This window comes from Panthera uncia (genome assembly GCF_023721935.1).
Source record: "Panthera uncia isolate 11264 chromosome E2 unlocalized genomic scaffold, Puncia_PCG_1.0 HiC_scaffold_19, whole genome shotgun sequence".
In the NCBI taxonomy this organism is placed as follows: domain Eukaryota; kingdom Metazoa; phylum Chordata; class Mammalia; order Carnivora; family Felidae; genus Panthera; species Panthera uncia.
In genome coordinates this window covers 31,658,872-31,675,714 of record NW_026057588.1, presented here as the reverse complement: position 1 = coordinate 31,675,714, position 16,843 = coordinate 31,658,872, and the positions used below count along the sequence as shown (strand labels likewise).

The 16,843-nt window shown below is 55.4% G+C and overlaps 1 protein-coding gene across 2 annotated transcripts in view; it reads right to left on the bottom strand.

The window, feature by feature from the left end:
• The window catches only part of CPNE2 (copine 2), a 47,216-nt gene that overhangs the window by 11,697 nt on the left and 18,676 nt on the right, over positions 1–16,843 (bottom strand). Inside the window, exons 4-13 of one of the 2 annotated variants that reach the window (XM_049622193.1) lie at positions 15,110–15,184; positions 13,184–13,255; positions 12,228–12,311; positions 11,863–11,952; positions 10,463–10,561; positions 9,827–9,913; positions 8,304–8,363; positions 6,348–6,481; positions 5,050–5,097; positions 4,171–4,225 (exon numbers count right to left, since the gene is read on the bottom strand). In XM_049622193.1, coding sequence (XP_049478150.1) covers positions 4,171–4,225; positions 5,050–5,097; positions 6,348–6,481; positions 8,304–8,363; positions 9,827–9,913; positions 10,463–10,561; positions 11,863–11,952; positions 12,228–12,311; positions 13,184–13,255; positions 15,110–15,184 — 804 coding nt within the window. The remainder of the gene's footprint in view (positions 1–4,170; positions 4,226–5,049; positions 5,098–6,347; positions 6,482–8,303; positions 8,364–9,826; positions 9,914–10,462; positions 10,562–11,862; positions 11,953–12,227; positions 12,312–13,183; positions 13,256–15,109; positions 15,185–16,843) is intronic. The other variant, XM_049622195.1, reaches the window with a different exon arrangement.

Sequence of the window (16,843 nt, the reverse complement as noted above, 5' to 3'; positions counted from 1 at the left end):
CTCACCACCACGCCCCTTGCTCTGTAAAAGCTGCGGCTGAAGGTTCTGCTGGCCCATCAGTAAGTTATCCTGAATTAAGCTGTGGAAACGGTAGGGAGTGGCTTGCTTCGTTTTTCCCTCTTAAAGTGATTTCTCAGTCCGGAGGATACTTTACCGACCCTCCTCTGCCTTCTAACACTCTTCCACCAGTTTTAAATTAGGAAGATGAAGAGGTCTAGGGGAATATCTGCCAGGTGAGAGCTTTAGTCTGGGCACAAACACTCCCAGACGACTCATTAGCTCCAAGACAATTAGCTCTATACAACGTGCATGTTAGAAGGCCCCCACCAAGTCCAATGTACCCATTTCACAAGTAAACAGAGGCCCAGAAAGGGGAAGCCAGGTGCCAAGGCCACACAGCAGAACAGGCCTAAGACCTGAGCCTCTCATGCGTCCAGTGGGAGTTGGAGTCCTGGCCTTGTGAGCCCTCCTGGGCCAAGAGGGGTGAGACTCAGCACGAGGAGTTCACCCCAGGTGGGCCCTGTGGGTGACTGGGTGGCCTGAGAAGACACTTCCCTGTTCTGGGCAACAGCTTTTCTGTTCTTTGCTCCCTCAGCCCTAAAGGCTGGCACGGAGCCAGTCCCCTAATGACCGTCTTGGGTCCTCTCCCTACCCTGGGACCCTCTTCATCCTGACCCCAATCTGGGCTCCTCCAGCTGTGGGGGCTGGAGGTCCTCATTGCCATGGCAACTTCATGAGCCTCTACAGAGATTAAGAGGGGGGCTTGTACCGAGGGGTTGAGAGAGGAAAATCGTTGCCAAGGAAACAGGCCTCTGTGGGCCAATGACTTCCTACAAAATCAGATTTTAGGAGATTTTAGAGACCAAGGGGGAAAGCCCCCTCCCGATAGGAATGGAGTAATATTCTGCTTTCTCGGCCACCCAGACTCTTGATTCTTCACTGCTTCCCCCCTTTCTTTGCAGGAGGGCTTGGTGGTCCAAGTGGATGGGGCTGTGGAGGTCACTCATCTAGCCCAGAGGTCCCTCAGGTCACCTAGACCAGCAGCTCCATTTTACAGGTCAAAAGACTGAGGTTCAGAATGGGTCAGGGCATGCCCAGGTGACACGAATGAGCCACAGCAGAGCTGGGACCAGATCTGGGAGACAAGCCTCAGCAGCCCAGCCCCCTCCTATGCTTGCTGCCCTGGTTTGCCTAAGAAATGCCTGTAAACAGGACAAGTTTCCTGGAGGCCATAAGCCAGATTAGGGGCCCCTGGGGGCCTGTTGGCCACAGGTCTTTGTCCTGGGACTCCCTGCTGCCTTGTGACAATCAGTGGTTCTGTTCACCAAGCCTGGCCCGAAGTCAGTGAGTTACTTAAGAGGCTGCTCCCTGTGGCCCTGGCGGGGGCAGGGCATGGGGGAGGGAGCTGAAGGGACCCCAGAGGGACTGTCCTCTCTGAGCCTCAGTTACCCCATCCTTACAGTGGGGAGAGTCATGGACTGTGCACTTCCCCACCGCAGATCTTCGCGTGCCCTCCTTCCCGCCTCATCCCTCTCTTCATCTGACCGACTCTGGCTCATTTTGAACGTCCAAGCCTTCATGTCATCTCCTCAGGAAAATGCTTCCTGAGTCCCTCCGCCACCATCCAGGGTAGGGGTCTGCTTGGGGCGCAGCTGGCCCAGCCCCAGGGAGGATCGAAGGTCCCAAGTGCACGTTCCTTCGAGCTTCTCACCCTCAGAGAACCAACACTTCTGTCTGCTCAGGCTGCTAGGCCGCCGATTCACTGTCAACAAGTTCTGCACTCCTCATGTGTGCCGGGAGCTGGGACACAGAAAGGAGGAAAGCGGGGGCCCTCCCGGACCGTGAAACCCTGGAGGGAGGCAACAAACAGGCCAACCCACACATACAGAGGCGACCATAAAGTTCTGTGAGGACAGTGCCTCTCACTGGACGAGAGGAGGGCCCCGCATGAGCTTCCTCGGGGAAGACCTCCCAGAGGGAAAGATCTCTTGGCCTCTAAGAGTGGGAAAGAGGTGAACAGGAGCAACAGGCCAGGGGAAGGCCAGGCGCAACGGCCCTGAGGTGGGGAGCAATGAAAGAAGGTTCAAGAGGCTGGGGCAAGGCCAGCTAGAATGAGAGGGAGGGAAGGGGCTGGGAGGGCCAGGCCTGGCATGTGCCCTTGCCCATCCTGGCTCCCACATCCCTCCTGGCGCCGCCGGGCCCTCCAGCCTGGCCAAGCCCGAGCCTCTCCAGAGCTGCCCTGTGACATTTCCAAGGAGGCTTTTGAGCGAGAAAACGTCTCATTCAGCCAGAGTTCTTTCAAAGCTGGCTCGTGTCCTAGCAACGGGCTCTTGCTGGGCCTGGCCGCACCAGCCCGCCCTGCCCCCAGTGGCATCACTGTCTGCCCAGAGGCCCGGCTTTGGTTCTGCAGGATCCTGCCCCCTGCACCCCCACACCGAACAGTGGCCAGGAGGCCACAGAGCCGCTCCCTAAAATCCTAGGTGAAGATGGTCCTCCCTAGAGAGGGTGGGAGGGTAATGCTCACTGGAAGCAGCGTGGGTCACAGCAGGGCAACAAGAGGGGGCACTAGCTGAGACACACGTGCAGGTTAGGAGCCCTCTGTGCCCGCAACAGCCCAGGCTTCTCACTTATGGAGAGGCAGCAGACCCTGAGAACAAATGGAAGCGTCCATTTGCCCAGCTGGAATCCAGGCTCCCTGTTGGGAACACGGCCTTGGGCAAATCACCTGAGCCTCCGTTCTTTCACCTGGAGAATGGACAGCACTCCTTCTCTTCATCCCTCCATCTGGCCCACTCTCACCCTAGCCAGTCCCCACTCAGCAGCCAGAGTGGGCCTTCAAAATGCCAACTGCTCTCTCTCTCTCAAAATAAATAAAAAATGTTTAAAAAAAATCTTTAAAAAGGGGTACCTGGGTGTCTAACTCTTGATGCTGGCTCAGGTCGTGATCTCACCGTTCGTGGGATGGAGCCCCACACTGGGTGCTGTGCTGACAGCACACGGCCTGTTTGGGATCCTCTCTCTCTCTTTCTCTCTCTGCCCCTCCCCCACTCGCTCGAGCCTGCATGCACGCTTTCTCTCTCTCAAAATAAAGACATTTTAACGTTTTTTATTTATTTTTGGGACAGAGAGAGACAGAGCATGAACGGGGGAGGGGCAGAGAGAGAGGGAGACACAGAATCGGAAACAGGCTCCAGGCTCCGAGCCATCAGCCCAGAGCCTGACGCGGGGCTCGAACTCAGCCCAGAGCCTGACGCGGGGATCGAACTCACGAACTGCGAGATCGTGACCTGGCTGAAGTCGGACGCTCAACCGACTGCGCCACCCAGGCGCCCCAAAATAAAGACATTTTAAAAAGTCTTCAAAATGCCACCTGGATTGTAACGCTCTACATGGACCCTCCAGTGGCTGCCCATTGCTGTTTAATTAGCATTTGAGGCCCTGAATGGCCGGCCCCCCACCCTGCTAGCCATGTCTCCCTCCACCCTCCACAAAGAGGCCATCGCGGCCACCTTCTTTCAGTTCCTCCAACTTGCCCTGTCCCCCCTGCCTCCCAGACTTTGCAAAGCTGGTTCTCTCTGCTCTGAACACTCTCTCTGCCCCATCACCAACCCCAATCACTCTGCAAACTCCTTCTTGACTTAGACCATGCCTCTCCAGGAAGCCTTCCCTGCTACCCCCAGGCCAGGCTGGGGCCCTCCTCTAGGCTCCTCCCAGGCCCAAGCTGCCCCATCTCAGCACTGATGACCTTCCAGTCCTGGGGGCTTCCAGAAGTATATAGGATACCCCGTTCAATTTGAATTCCAGATAAACAATGGATAACGTTTCAGGATAAGTATGGCTCAGGCAATATTTAGGACATAGTTATACTTTAAAAATGTGTTTATCTAAAATTCAAACTTACTGGGTATCCTGGATTTTTGTTTGCCAGATCTGGCCTCCTACTTGTCTTCTTAACCTGACCTGAATACCAGGGGTCAGAGACCATAACTGTCCCGCTCATTATAGCCTCCAGCGCCTCCGTGAGGTTCAGGCTGAGGAAAGAGTGTGAGTTTGGGGTAAATGCAGAGAACACAGGGCAGCTGGGTGGGCCTCCAGCAACTTCCAGATTCCAGAAAGGCCAGACACACAAATCCCATCTCGACCAAAAGGAAACAGTCCAGCTCCACTCACCTTCCAGTCTGGGGGTAACTGGGCCCCGAAGCCCAGAGCCGGAAACATCTTATCACTAATCAGAGACAGGAGAAGAAAACTACTGTAAGACATCAGGTCAGAGGGCTCACTGCCCCCACCCACCCCTCCCAGCTCTCACCCAGGGCTGGGCCCACTCTGCCTTGCACACCTCCAAGGACAGAAGGAAAAAGCTCACCACCTCTAGAACGAGCTCTGTGTGAATGATCTACTGAGCTCACACCCACCTCTAAGTACCTGGTGAACGTGAGGCTTGACCCTATCCACACCTGTGGCAGACATGGCTAATCAATCACAGCACTTCTAACCGGTGGGCCTGGATGCAGCTTTTAGGTCCTTCTCAAACTGGGACCTCAGGCATCCGCTAAACCACAGTCGTTACAGAAATATACTGCCTGTCTCTCAACCTCCCATTTCTGTCTGAGAAAAATTCTCCTAAATGAGAACCCTGGCTTAGTGTCAAGGCCCTTCATCATCCAGCCCTAGGACCTACTCTCATCTCCTTCCAGCTGCCCTCCCTCATACCCCACTGGCCCAGCCCTGGCCACTGGCCACTAGCTGTGTCCCAAACACACGGGGCACCTCACGCTCCAATTTCAATCATGTTATATCTCCTTTTGCCCCCAGCCTGTTCCCTGTGGCAAACTCCTACTCATCCACTAAGGCCCAATTCAAATGGCCCCTTCTCTCTGTGGGTTTCCCTGAGGCCTGAGAATGCCTCTCTTTGGTGCTCCCATAGGTCCTGCCTCACATGTAAACCGCTCTCTCGGAACTCCAGGGATTCGTTCCCGGTCTTCCTCCCCGCGTGGGAACTCCCTGAGGGCAGGGATCATGTCTCACCTGTTCATTCACTCAACTTACATATTGAGGAATCCCCTGGCTGTTGTGTGAAGGACAAACTGCCAGGTGCTAGGACAGAAGCAGGGAGACCAGTGAGGAGCCTACTGAAGTGGTCTGAGCGGGAAGGGATGCTGGCTTGAACAGGCTGGTAGCAGTAGGGGTGGGAGAAGGGGCTAGATTCAACTAGGTTTGGAAAGGATTTGCTGAAAGAACACTGGGGGAGATAAGGGAAGGAAAAAGTGAAGGGTTTTGGGTGAGTGGTAGTGCCTCTCACGGAGATGGGGAAGAGGGTGAGAGGGGTAGGGGCTGGGGCAGGTGCCCAGAGCTTACTGGGTCCTTCTTTGCTAAGTCCGAATGCCCATGAGGAGGCTCAGTGAAGGGACTGAGTGGGCAGCTGGATACAGGGGACTCCAGAGCAGCAACAGCAGGCTCCTCCGCCCAACCATGCAGATGGGGACTTTCACCTCCCTTGCCCTGTGGGCTATACCTCTCTTAATGTGGCCAGGGATCACAGCCCCCCACCCCCCACCCCGGACCTGGGAATCAGACACTGGTAGTAAGGCTGTCTCTCTCAAGGAGGCCAAGTGCACACAGGATTCCTGAGCCTGCTGTTGTTCCTGCCAAATCTCTGGCACCTGCACCTTCCTTCCCTGTTCCCTATGTTTTGGCTTCCTAGTCATTCTGCCCTCTGGCCTGGAGGTCCTAACAAGCACCACCTGTGGCAATGATGCCATAACCTTCAAGTGACTTCTGATCCTCCAAGGCCACACCCCCTACACAGCTTTCCTTCACTGACTTTCCACTGCCCCCCTCCTTAGCCCAAAGATCTCCAGGAAGCATGGCCATGGGAAGAGGGCCCACACGTGCTGGCTGCTCCTTCCAAGTTCCCAGGAGGAGTGAGACTATTAGGCCAGTAGGTGCCAGGCCCAGGAATCAGAATGTCTGGGTGCCAGTCCTCCTGCTCTGTGTGACTTCGGATACATTCTCTACCCCCTTCTCAAGCCTACATTTCCCCAGCTCTAAAAGGGAAAGTTGCAGCAATAGCAAACACGTTTCATTTTCCATCTTGATTCCTTTTCTTACTGGCTACTTGGGGTACCATATGGAGAAGGATTCCAGCGTGGATCTGGGCTCCGTAGGTAAGAGGTCAGCAATTGACTAGCGAAGTCTGCCGCAGGTGTGGGAAGGGGCAATAAGGCACGTCATGTGTTGGCCATTCCTAGGTTTGATGATCTTTGGGTCCCTTCCAGCTTTGATAAGCTGAGCTTCCTGGTTGGATGAAGCTGGAGCTGACCTTCATGGTCCCTCCCCAAGTTTACCTGTCATAGTCCTGAATGATCTGCCCGACAGCCCAGATGGCTGACAGATATTCGTTGGTGCCCATGGGGTTGATATAGTGCAAAGAGGAAGGGTCCAGAGGATTCCCATTGGAGGCTGTGAAGTCTATCCCAACCTGTAGCGTGGGGGTAAAAAAAAAAAAAAAGGCCACTCAGGGTGGTCACAGACCCTAGCTCCCTATCGCATCCCCAGGGAACAATGAGCCTGATGGGACATGGGGAGCCCACTCGTCTCCCTGTGCCAACCCACCCTTCCGTAAGATGGTCTGACACCTGGAAACTGTCTGTCATTCCTTTGGTTCCAGTGCCATTTGGTTCTAGTGCCATTTGGCTCCCTATTACTCAAGCATAAAGTCTATTGCCCAGATGTGACACAAAGCCAACTCATAGTCCCAAATTCCTTTCTCCCCCTCACTGTCACTACCCACACACTCATCTGTTTCCATTTCCAGGCCTTTATTCATGAGGTTCCCTCTACCTAAAGAGCCAGGCCATCTTTTCTCCCTAATTCTCCTTCATCATTCAGGCCCAGTTTGGATCTGCTGCCCCGTGGAAGCCTTCCCAGACACCCTCTCCCCTCCCCAAGCCGCCTCCACCAAGAGGCCCCGGGACCTAGGGCTGCCTCGTATGGCAGTGCCCATCTGCCCAGAGTCGGTGCTCACTGTAGGCAAGATACGTGCCCCTGAAGCCAGGTCCGGGACTAGGCACAGAGCACCAGGGAAGATGCTCCACAGGAGCTGGGGCTGATATCTGCTCTCTCAGCCTGCAGAGAACTCCAGCCCAGCCCCCGGAGGGCTAGCAGATGAGTGGGCAAGCCTGCCTGGCAAGGGGGGATTAGGAGAGGGATCCAGGGAGAAAGATGGCCACCTTAGAACTTGGTCATCGTGGGATGGGTTTGGCATAGAGGAGGTGCTCAGTATCCATTTGTTGAATGAACACACACACACACACACGAACAGGAGAGCCCAGCCTATTGGAATGAGAGGGTAGTGGTGACCAGTGGGGTCAGAGATCAACAAGGCCAATCCCATGACCCCATATACTCATGCAGATGACCTCCCGCCCCATGGAATCTAGAGGTGGTGGTGGAGAACAGTGAGGCAAGGCAGGGAGGTGGGCAAGAGCATGGGACCCCAGCAGGACCCCTGGGCCCCAAGGTCCCCTTTGGGTGAGGAGCATAAGACCAGATGGACAGGACAAGTCTGTGGGGCCTACACTCCAGGCCACAGGCAGAGGCACAGTTCATTTACTAAATACCTACTGTGTGCCAGGCACTGAGTGATTTGCTGCGGTTGGTACAGAAACAAAACAAAATCCCTGCACTAAAGGTACTCACAGTCTGCAGAGTGGGACAAACAGGGACAAGAGAAAAAATACTTATATAATTTCAGAGTGGCAAGTGTCCTGAAAATCAAAATAGGAGAAGAGACAAGAAGGAAGCAGGAAGCATCAGGGGAGGCTTCCCTGAGGAGGTGACCTCTACGCCATGGCCTGAAGGGTGGTAGGGCAGCAGCCATGAGAAGGTTCCGGAGTAGCGTTTCAGAAAAAGGAAACAGCATATGCAAAGCCCTAGAACAGAAAGGAGCGTGGCATCTTGGAGGAACAGTGGGGTCCTGTGGGCATGGAACCGAATGAGCAAACAGGAGGGGCAGCAGAGGAGACAGGAAGGCCTTCTGACCATTGAAGAGCTTCTTTTCCTGCTGAAGAGGTGTAACCAGCAATCCTCGGAGGGCTGGGCAACCATGCCCTGATCTCTAGCTACACTCTGACTCAGGCCCAATCACCTATGCCCTCTCCTCTGGGCCAGACACACCCTTTGCCCTGGAGAAGTCATTCCCGAAGTTTACCCCATGTCCCTCCTGCTACAGTGGTGACCCAAGCCCTTAGGGAGGATCCTCACTGGGGTTGGGTGGGGTGGGGTTGGGGGGAGAGACTTACCGTGAACATGAGCTGGCAGCCTCCCAGGATGTAGTCCAGGAAGGAGTAGTCCCGGTTTATCTGGAAGGGATCAGGGGAGTCACTGGGCCCCTGCTCTGCACCTGAGGCCTGGCCCTCTACCTAGTCACAATACCCAAGAATGACCTTTGGAGAGCTGATTGCTCTGTGCCCTGAAACCTTAGTAGAGTCAAGGAGGCCAAGAGAAGACCCGGTCTCATTATAACCAAACTCCAGTCTCTATAACAACACTCAGAGCAACAGTTCCAGTGGGTGAGACTGAGACACACACACACACACACACACACGCACGATGATTCCAGGCAGGGCCCAAGGGCCCAGTGTCAGTTATACCTACCAATTACACGGCAGAGAAAGTCTCAATTTGTTGCTGTTCAGTCCTTAAGCCCTCTTTAGCCCTGACCAAGCTCCGCTCCGAACGGAGACAGACCAGGCCTCCAGCTCAAGGCCTTCTGCTATAAATTAATAAAGCTGCTAAAACAGTGTTGGTTTTGATGGTCTTTGCTCCTTTTAGCAAAGGAGGCTGGCCTTCTAATTTTGGTGGAGTCAAAGGGGGGTTCCTTTCAAAATAAATGTATTTAAGTAAAAAAACAAAAACCAGCCAAAGAAACAAAAAATCGAAGAATGGGAGAAGAAGGGCTGATTACAAAAAGGAGTAAGTAAGGCAGGTGCCAAAAATCATGAAGGGGAATCTGAAGGACAGAAGCGTCAGGCACAAGGACCCAAAATCACGATGCTGTAACCTGACGGATCAGCTTTCACAGAGCACTTCCGCGTTGTGACCTCACTGAACAGTCGTGGAAACCCCAGCCTGTGACAGCGTGGACTCCAGACCGGGACATAGAAGCCTGGGGTCTGGGGTCAGCCAGCTGGCATGGAGAGGGCGCCAGGACTCACTCGGGACCTTCAGGCCCACCGACCAGGGCTCTCGCTGCCCCAGCCCAGGCTGTCTTCCTTAACATCCGGCCTCATTCCAGCAGATGCTTGGCTACCAGACATCCAGGGACAGCCCTGACCACTGCTGGTGTGAACCTCACTCCCCTTCTGGGCCTCAGAGGATCCAGCTCTACCACGGGAGTCACAGTTACCAGAGCCCTCGATGATGTTAGCAGACCCCCACCCGATGTCCCTCTGCCCCCGGGATGCCGAACACGCGGTGGGAAAGCCACCAGCATGGGAAGCAACTTCCCAGTGACCTTCCAACTAGCAGAGGCCCTGGAAGGTCATCTCATGCCCTCTCGGACCTCCTTATATCACAGGAATGTGAGCTGAGACCACCCTTCACATGCTTTACCTAGTTAACATCCCCATTCTACAGATGAGGAGACTGAGGCCCAGAGAGATTAAGCTCAGAAGATCGCAGAGCCAGGATGTGGCAGAACCAGGATTTGAATCCAGGCCTTTCTGGCTCCATCCCCAATGCTCTGTCTATACCTTCTGCGGTGATACCTCCCTGTGTGACCCCAAACCAGGCCCCTGCCCCGTGCCCACCCCTGTTGGCTCACCTTGCAGGAACGCAAGATAATGATGCCCGAGTTCTTATAGTTCTTTTTCTTCCTTTGCTTCTTGGGGTTGATGCACTCGAACTCCAGCTGGGCAACATGGGAAGAGAAAGAAAAGCTCAGCTCAGCGCTTCCGTGGCGACTGACCCTCCCCTGGGCCGCAGGATCCCCTCCACAGTGCCTCTTCCAGGAAGCCTTCCTGGATGCCCACTCCCAGAAAAGGTTCCTGACGCTTCAGGCTCACACCAAGCTGTGCCTGCCCAAGGTAGGAGGATCTGCATTGCTCCCTACCCCAGATGACTCATCTGTGTCATGTCCAGAACTATGTGTATGCCCAGAACCACCCCCCAGGGCCCAGCTTCTTGGGGGGAGTTAAATGGATAATCTTGAGTGCTCCCCACATGCTGGGCACTTTACCTGTATCATCTCATTGAATTCCCACTCTCTTCCTCTGCCCCATTAGACACATGGGGAAACTGAGGCTCAGAGGAACTGGATATTTTGCTTAAGAAGTCCTTCTTGATTTAAGGTCCTACAGCCAGAGAGGTGGGATCTGAGCCCTAGTCTGCCCAAGCCTGTGTCCCTCGCCCAGCCCCCGCTGAGGTTTCAGGGTCACACACACACACGGGCCCATCTCACCGGGACACCATCACGAGCCTCACACATCTGCGACACTGAGGTCTGGAACTCGCCGATGAAGTCATGGCCTCCGTCGTTGTCATAGTCGTAGCACATGACCTGGGATGGGTCCAGCGAGGTCACCCCAGAGCAGCCCCCAAGGATGTGCTCTCCAGCCCTCTCAGCTGCCTTAGCAAACCCCATGTCTTCCTTTTGCTTATGCTTCCCCAAACCCTCCAGCATCTGCCTCGCTGGCCTGGGATGACACTGTTAGCTCCTGGACTGTCTCCTGCAGGAAGCTTTCCATGATTGCCGGCAAAAGGAGCACCCCAGCAATGGAGGCTGTACACTCTGGAGCAGGAAGCTTAACTCCTTATACACCTGTCTCTCTCCGCTCCTCATCTGTCTGGGGCTGTGATCTACCTGTCTTCACAGGCCATGGCCTGAGGCCCTCCCTAGACTCTTACTTTCCCTGACACAGGTACAAAAAAATCCCAGTTTTCTATGCTCTCTAATCTAGCCACCACTCCTAGGAGGAAGGCAGGAATTATCATACCCATGCCACCGACGGGTAAACTGAGGCTTCAAGAGAGAAGCACTTGCCCAAAGTCTCGCAGTGGCAGTAGTAGACCCAGAACTAGGTTTCCTAGTACTGTGTTTCAGAATCCCCGCCCTCGCCTTGCTGGCTTCCTCTCCCCCATCTCAGACATGGTCCCTGAGGGTTTTTAGAGACCGGTATTCATTGTCCTCATCAGTTGTCCACCTCAAAACACCACAGGGACAACACTTGGTCACCTCCAAGGTGTTTCCACAGTTGTTATCCCAGCTGGCAGCAACGCAGCCCTCTGGGAAGAACCAGACAGTCATTCTGTTCCTGTTTCAGAGGAGGGCTCACAGAGACGGGAGCCTTGCCCAGATGGCTCAGAGGGTCAGGCAGACCCGAGACGAGAGCCCAGGTCCCCTGTCTCTCCCCCTATATAGGTTCTCCTTTCTACCTTGATAAGAAAGAGCTTTGGGGGCCCCTGGGGGGCTCAGTCAGTTAAACATCCATCTCTTGATTTCAGCTCAGGTCATGATCTTGTGGGATTGAGCCCACACTGACAGTGCACAGCCTGCTTGAGATTCTCTCTCTCTCCCTCTCTCTCTGACCTTCCCCTGCTTGTGCTCACTCTCTCTCAAAAATAAATAAATAAACTTTAAAAAAAATCCTAAGTTAAGAAAGAACGAAAGAAAGAAGAAAGAAAGAAAGAAAGAAAGAAAGAGAAAGAAAGAAAGAAAGGAAGGAAGGAAGGAAGGAAGGAAGGAAGGAAGGAAAGAAAGAAAAAGAAAAGAGCTTTGCCAAGGCATCCCCAGAAAGCCTCAGATAGACTGGGAGGCTGGAGCTGGCAGGGTGGGGTGCAGGGCTCCCAGCGTCCCCTCACCTGGATGGGCTTCTCCATGTCCCCATCACACAGGGACACCAATGGCACAGTGAATGGTTTCCACACAGGGTCCAGCGTGTACTTGATCACCTGCAGTACGTGAGGGCCAAGGGTGAACTCAGGCCCAGGGCAGCAGTGCTCTGGGGTGGGACCCGATGGGGATGGGGGTGGGGAGACCCACGACCACGCTTCTGGGGATGGAAGTGAGGATCTCTGTGGCGGGGAGGGAACAAATCCTTTGGGCACCGTTGTAGCCTTTCCTGCTCCCTGCATGGCTGCGACCACACAGCCCCATCCTGAGACACTGGGGGTGGCCAGACTAGAGACCCACTGGCTTAGAGACCCCCAGAATCCCACGCACCCACCTCAGTCCTGTGGACCAGCATCCACTTGCCATCATCTCCCGGTTTATAAAACTCGAGAAATGGGTCTGACTTCCCAAAGAGGTCCTGGAGGAGGCAGGAGGATGTGGGTGAGGGAGGCACGACTCTGGCGGATTCAGATGAGAGGTGGGGTGGCCCAGCCGCTGCCCCCAACCCAGGCTCAGGTGCGGGAGCGGTGGGCAGAGCCAGTCGCCTGGGGCCAACCAGCTCCCCCACCATCCTGGTGTTACCAAAGCCTGTGTTCAGAGACCCTGAGACCTGGAGTCCGCAGGAGCTACAACGTAGACCGGCCGGGACTTCCAAAGGGCGATTGTTTCCAGTGCAGGGCGATGCCAATGGGAGGATGTGATTTTAATTTATTTTAGTGGGCATCTGAAAAACTGAAACTATCCCAGCCCATCACAGAAGGGAGATGATGTCCTCTGGAAATCCATTTATTTAAGTTAAAAAAAAAATGTGTCAGGGAACATTCAGGGAAAAGAACTTCCCAGGCAGAGGGAATACCAAGGGCAAAGGTCCTGAGGCCTTTGAGGCCTGAGGAGAGTGCCTGATGTAATCCTGGAACAGTGATGAGGCTGATTTGGCTGAGGCAGAATGAAGGTGGGGAGAGTAGAAAGGGTGAGGTCGGGGGTGGGGGTAGGGGGCTGTGGACAGGGGCAGGGCCCTGTATGTTACTATAAGGATCCTAGCAATTTATACTAAGTGAGACAGGGAGTTCTAAGCAGTGGGTTTCCATCTATGTCTTGAATACCTCTAAATAACGGGAAACTCACTACCTCAGTGGTAAAGAGGTTCTAACTTGGTCCTAAGCTACAGACTTGTTCCTGGATGCGGGTGATAAAGGTGATAGCCAGAAGCACCAGGATTAGGCCGCACACCCCTGGGCTGGGGGAGGGATACTGCTCCCTGATGGAGAAACCCCTCCTTGCCTGCCTTACCTTTTTGTCCAGCTTCCTGCCCGCCAGACTCAGCGTGATGACCTGGTTGTCTGACAGCTCCTGGGCAGCAATCTGTAAAGCCACAGGAATGTGAGGGGTGGGACCTGCCCCTCTGGCTCCCCCTGGCACCCTGCCAGGCAGAGTGAGCACGGGTGCTCAGGAGTCAGTTCTCCAGGGCTGGGAAGGGGAAAAAATAGGAGGGGGAGTACCGGGCCACCCTGGTCATGCCCCTTGTCTTTTCAATGGAGGTTTTCTAAAACCTCCATTGCCATCTTCTGGAAAATGGGGTAACCCATCTGAATATGAGGAACCAGAAGTGACTCTGTGTGGCTAAAGAGAGGAGGCCATGTGAAGCTGTTACCAGACATGAGGGGAGATCTTGAGCCTTGGGGAGAGGTTCTGGGCCAGGGAGCAGCTTGACAGGCCCCCTCATGCCCCACCGCAGACCTCAAAATGCCACGGCATTGGGGGATTCCAGCAACCTAACCGTGCAGCTAGGGAAACTGAGGTCCAGGAGTCACCTGAGCTCCCTCTGCTGTCTTATCAGCTCATGCTGTCATCTGTCTTCCATGCCTTCGCCATTGGCCATGACCCTATGGCCCCAACCCAGCCAGTGATGGACCAGCTGAGTGACCTTGGGGCTACCTTTGCCCTCTCTAGGCCTCTCTCTGTCTCCCCTTCCTCACAGGGTAGCAGGGAATGCCCTTGGGCCAACAGCAACACAGGTGAGCTGGGTCCTCTCTTGGCTAGGGCTTCCTCTCCCCCCACACCTGTAGGACAGCCTTACCTACAAGATACTTGACCTTCCAGAACTACACAGAAGCCAGGCTGGATGCCAGGCTCCCTTTCCTCTCCTCCAGCAGAGACTTGCTCAACCACCTTGCAAGATAGGTCCTATTACTGCCCCCATTTCACAGAGTTAGGAACTGAGGTTTGGAGTGGCACGGTGGAAGTGCTAGGGGTAACAGTTACACCAGCCGGGCTGGTTTCCAGGTAGAGGGGAGCTGGCTGGTGAAGGTATTTAGATAAGGAGGTTCTGAACCCCAAGAGGTTGGGAGGAGACATTCAAGGCGGCAGGAACAGTGGCTAATGGTCTGTGATATGTGTGGTATACTAAGAATTCAGTTTGCCTTGAAGCCAGAGTATGCACACGAAGGCGTAAAACACGGCTGAGGCAGGAAAGCAAGGTGGGGTCCCTCACAGCCTTGAATGCAAAGCGCCACGGGCGTGGGGAGCCAGGGAGGCTCCAGAGCAGGAGGGGTGACTATATATGAGCACATACAGGTTTGGCCCTCCTCCCTCTAGCTGGCCAGTTCCTCTGGCCTCACGCAGTCTCTGAAGGGAGAGAATCTCACTGAGCCTCACCTCCCCAGGGCACTTCCTCTCTGGGCTCCAGGTCCCTCATCTGTAAAACACGTTTCCCAGCCTTCTAGGAGACCTTGAGGACCCAGGACTGTTCCGAGCAGAGAGCCTGCGTAAGGCTGGACTCATTGCGCATCACTAGAATCATTGCACATCCCATGGCTGGAACTATTGCGCATCCCGAGGCTGGAACCGTTGCGCATTGCAGCCGCAAACAGAGCTCCACGGGTCAGGCGCTCCTCAAAGACCCCCTAGGGCAGGCCAGGAGGGGAGGGCCAGCTGGGAGGGCTAGGGTGGACTCGAGGAATGGGTAGGAGCGCCCCTGCCCTGGGAGTAGGAGGCCACAGGGGCCTCTAGCAAGCCCCCTACTCCCAGCTTGGCGGCCCCCAACGCATCATATGTGGAGCCAGGAGCCCGTTGCTAAGAGACCTGTTGCTAAGTTGTAAGTTGGGCCTTTTTACTCCAAACAAAGCTGGTGATTATCTGGCAGGGAAGCAGCCCATTGATGGGGGAGGGCAGCGAGCAAAGGCGGAGGGGTGCGGAGAGCAGGGAGGGGGCTGGTACCGTAATCAGGCCCTTCCCTGCAGGCTTGTCATTCATCAGCAGCAGAGGCCGAGTGATCTTCTTGCTGGAGACGATCTGGGGTGGGGAAGGAGAGAGGAGAGTGGCGCTCCTGAGGGTTGGTGGGGAGGAAAAATGCTCAGCAGTCACCACTCACAGCACGCGCATGCATGCGGCTTCGGCTCGGCACTGGCACTGGCGGGTCGCTGGCTACACCTCCCCATGCAACCAGCAACCATCACTGACTCCAGGGCGCCGCTGAGGAGACAGACGCCCAGAGGGGTTAAGACACTCGCTGGATGTCCCACAGCTGGGGCGCAATCCCTGCAGTCCACTCCCACTGACCCGGTTGCCCCCAGGCAAAGGTTCTTACCAGGCTCACATTCTGGAGGCCCCTGCAGGGAGTCAAGCCCCCTCACTGCCTCCCCCAAAGCCACCTACAGACCCCACCCTCCTCAGGGTGTGATCCTGATGGAGAAGAGCAAATCCTATGTATTTTCACGCTCCGAAGAGAGAGGACATGCACACAGCGCTCGGTCGGCGATCAACACAATAGAGAGAGGAAAAGCAGAACATGTTGTAAAGTCGCCCCTCCGCCATCTCTGTACCCCATCCCCACACTCTTCCTGGGCCACCCTGGTTCTCGGTTTCTTGGGTGGGGGGGGGGGGGGTCAGGGGTTTTTTTTTCTGCCGTGCGCACGTGCTGGTTTTTCTCCCCCGTCCACTCTTGCCCTGGCCCTTCCTACCTGCTCAGAGCACGGTGGCCTTCATCACCCCACGCGCAACCCTGGGCTGTGGGTACAGCCACGGGGGGCGCCAAAAGGCACCAGACGACCAGGAGGAGAGCAAGGCCGAGCGGTGGTTTGGCAGATCTGACGCTCCCACAGCTTCAGCTCTAGTCCAGAGGCCTCCATGCTGTGGCCACATCTCTCACGGGCCCTGGCAACCTGCTGCCTGCCCTGCCCCCTCTCCAGGCTACGGGCGGTCCTGCCTGTGGCAGGTGCTGCCAGCTCACCCTCCAGCTCTCTCCTCAGTTACCCTTTGAGGGCGAGGACTCCAGGCAGAATCCCAGGGACACACCCTGCTTCTCACACAACTGTGGGCCCTTGCGTTTTTTCCATCCCATCTCCTGGAAGGCCCAGGCCATTTTTAATGTGCACTGTTCACCATAGACTGAGCAGTCGTCAGCAGGCCCCAAGTGAAATGGGGGGAGGCTGAGGCCCAGAAGGGGGTGGGGGCTTGCCCAAGGGCACACAGCAAAAAGGGCTGGAACTCCTAACCCTGCGATCTCCAGCCTCGATAACTTCACCAAGGACTGAATTGGATGGGAAAGTGTGGCTCAGAGAGAGAAAGGAAGTTGCCCGAGGTTACACGGTAAGCCAGCCACGGAGAAGGATGCCCATGGGTGCCGTGGTTGCTGGTCAGGTGCTCCTAAGCCAGGAAGTCAAGGCCGCATCTAATCACTTCTGACAAATAGCAGTTCTGGCCACATGGGGTCCCCATTCCTGTGTGGCAACAGCTCACAGGCACCGTGCTCAGTGTTTTCCACCGGGAACTCTTCAGCCTGGCCCCAAACCACCAGGCTGCTTACCCCCTTTCGTGCCTGCTGCCCCCCACGCCTATCCGCATTTGTGATGCTACCTCGAAAGCCAGCCAGGAAAATGGGGCCAGGGAAAGCAGGTGGCAGCAGAGGCTCTTTCCAAGGGACTGCCCTGTCCTTGGGAGCAGGGTGATGCC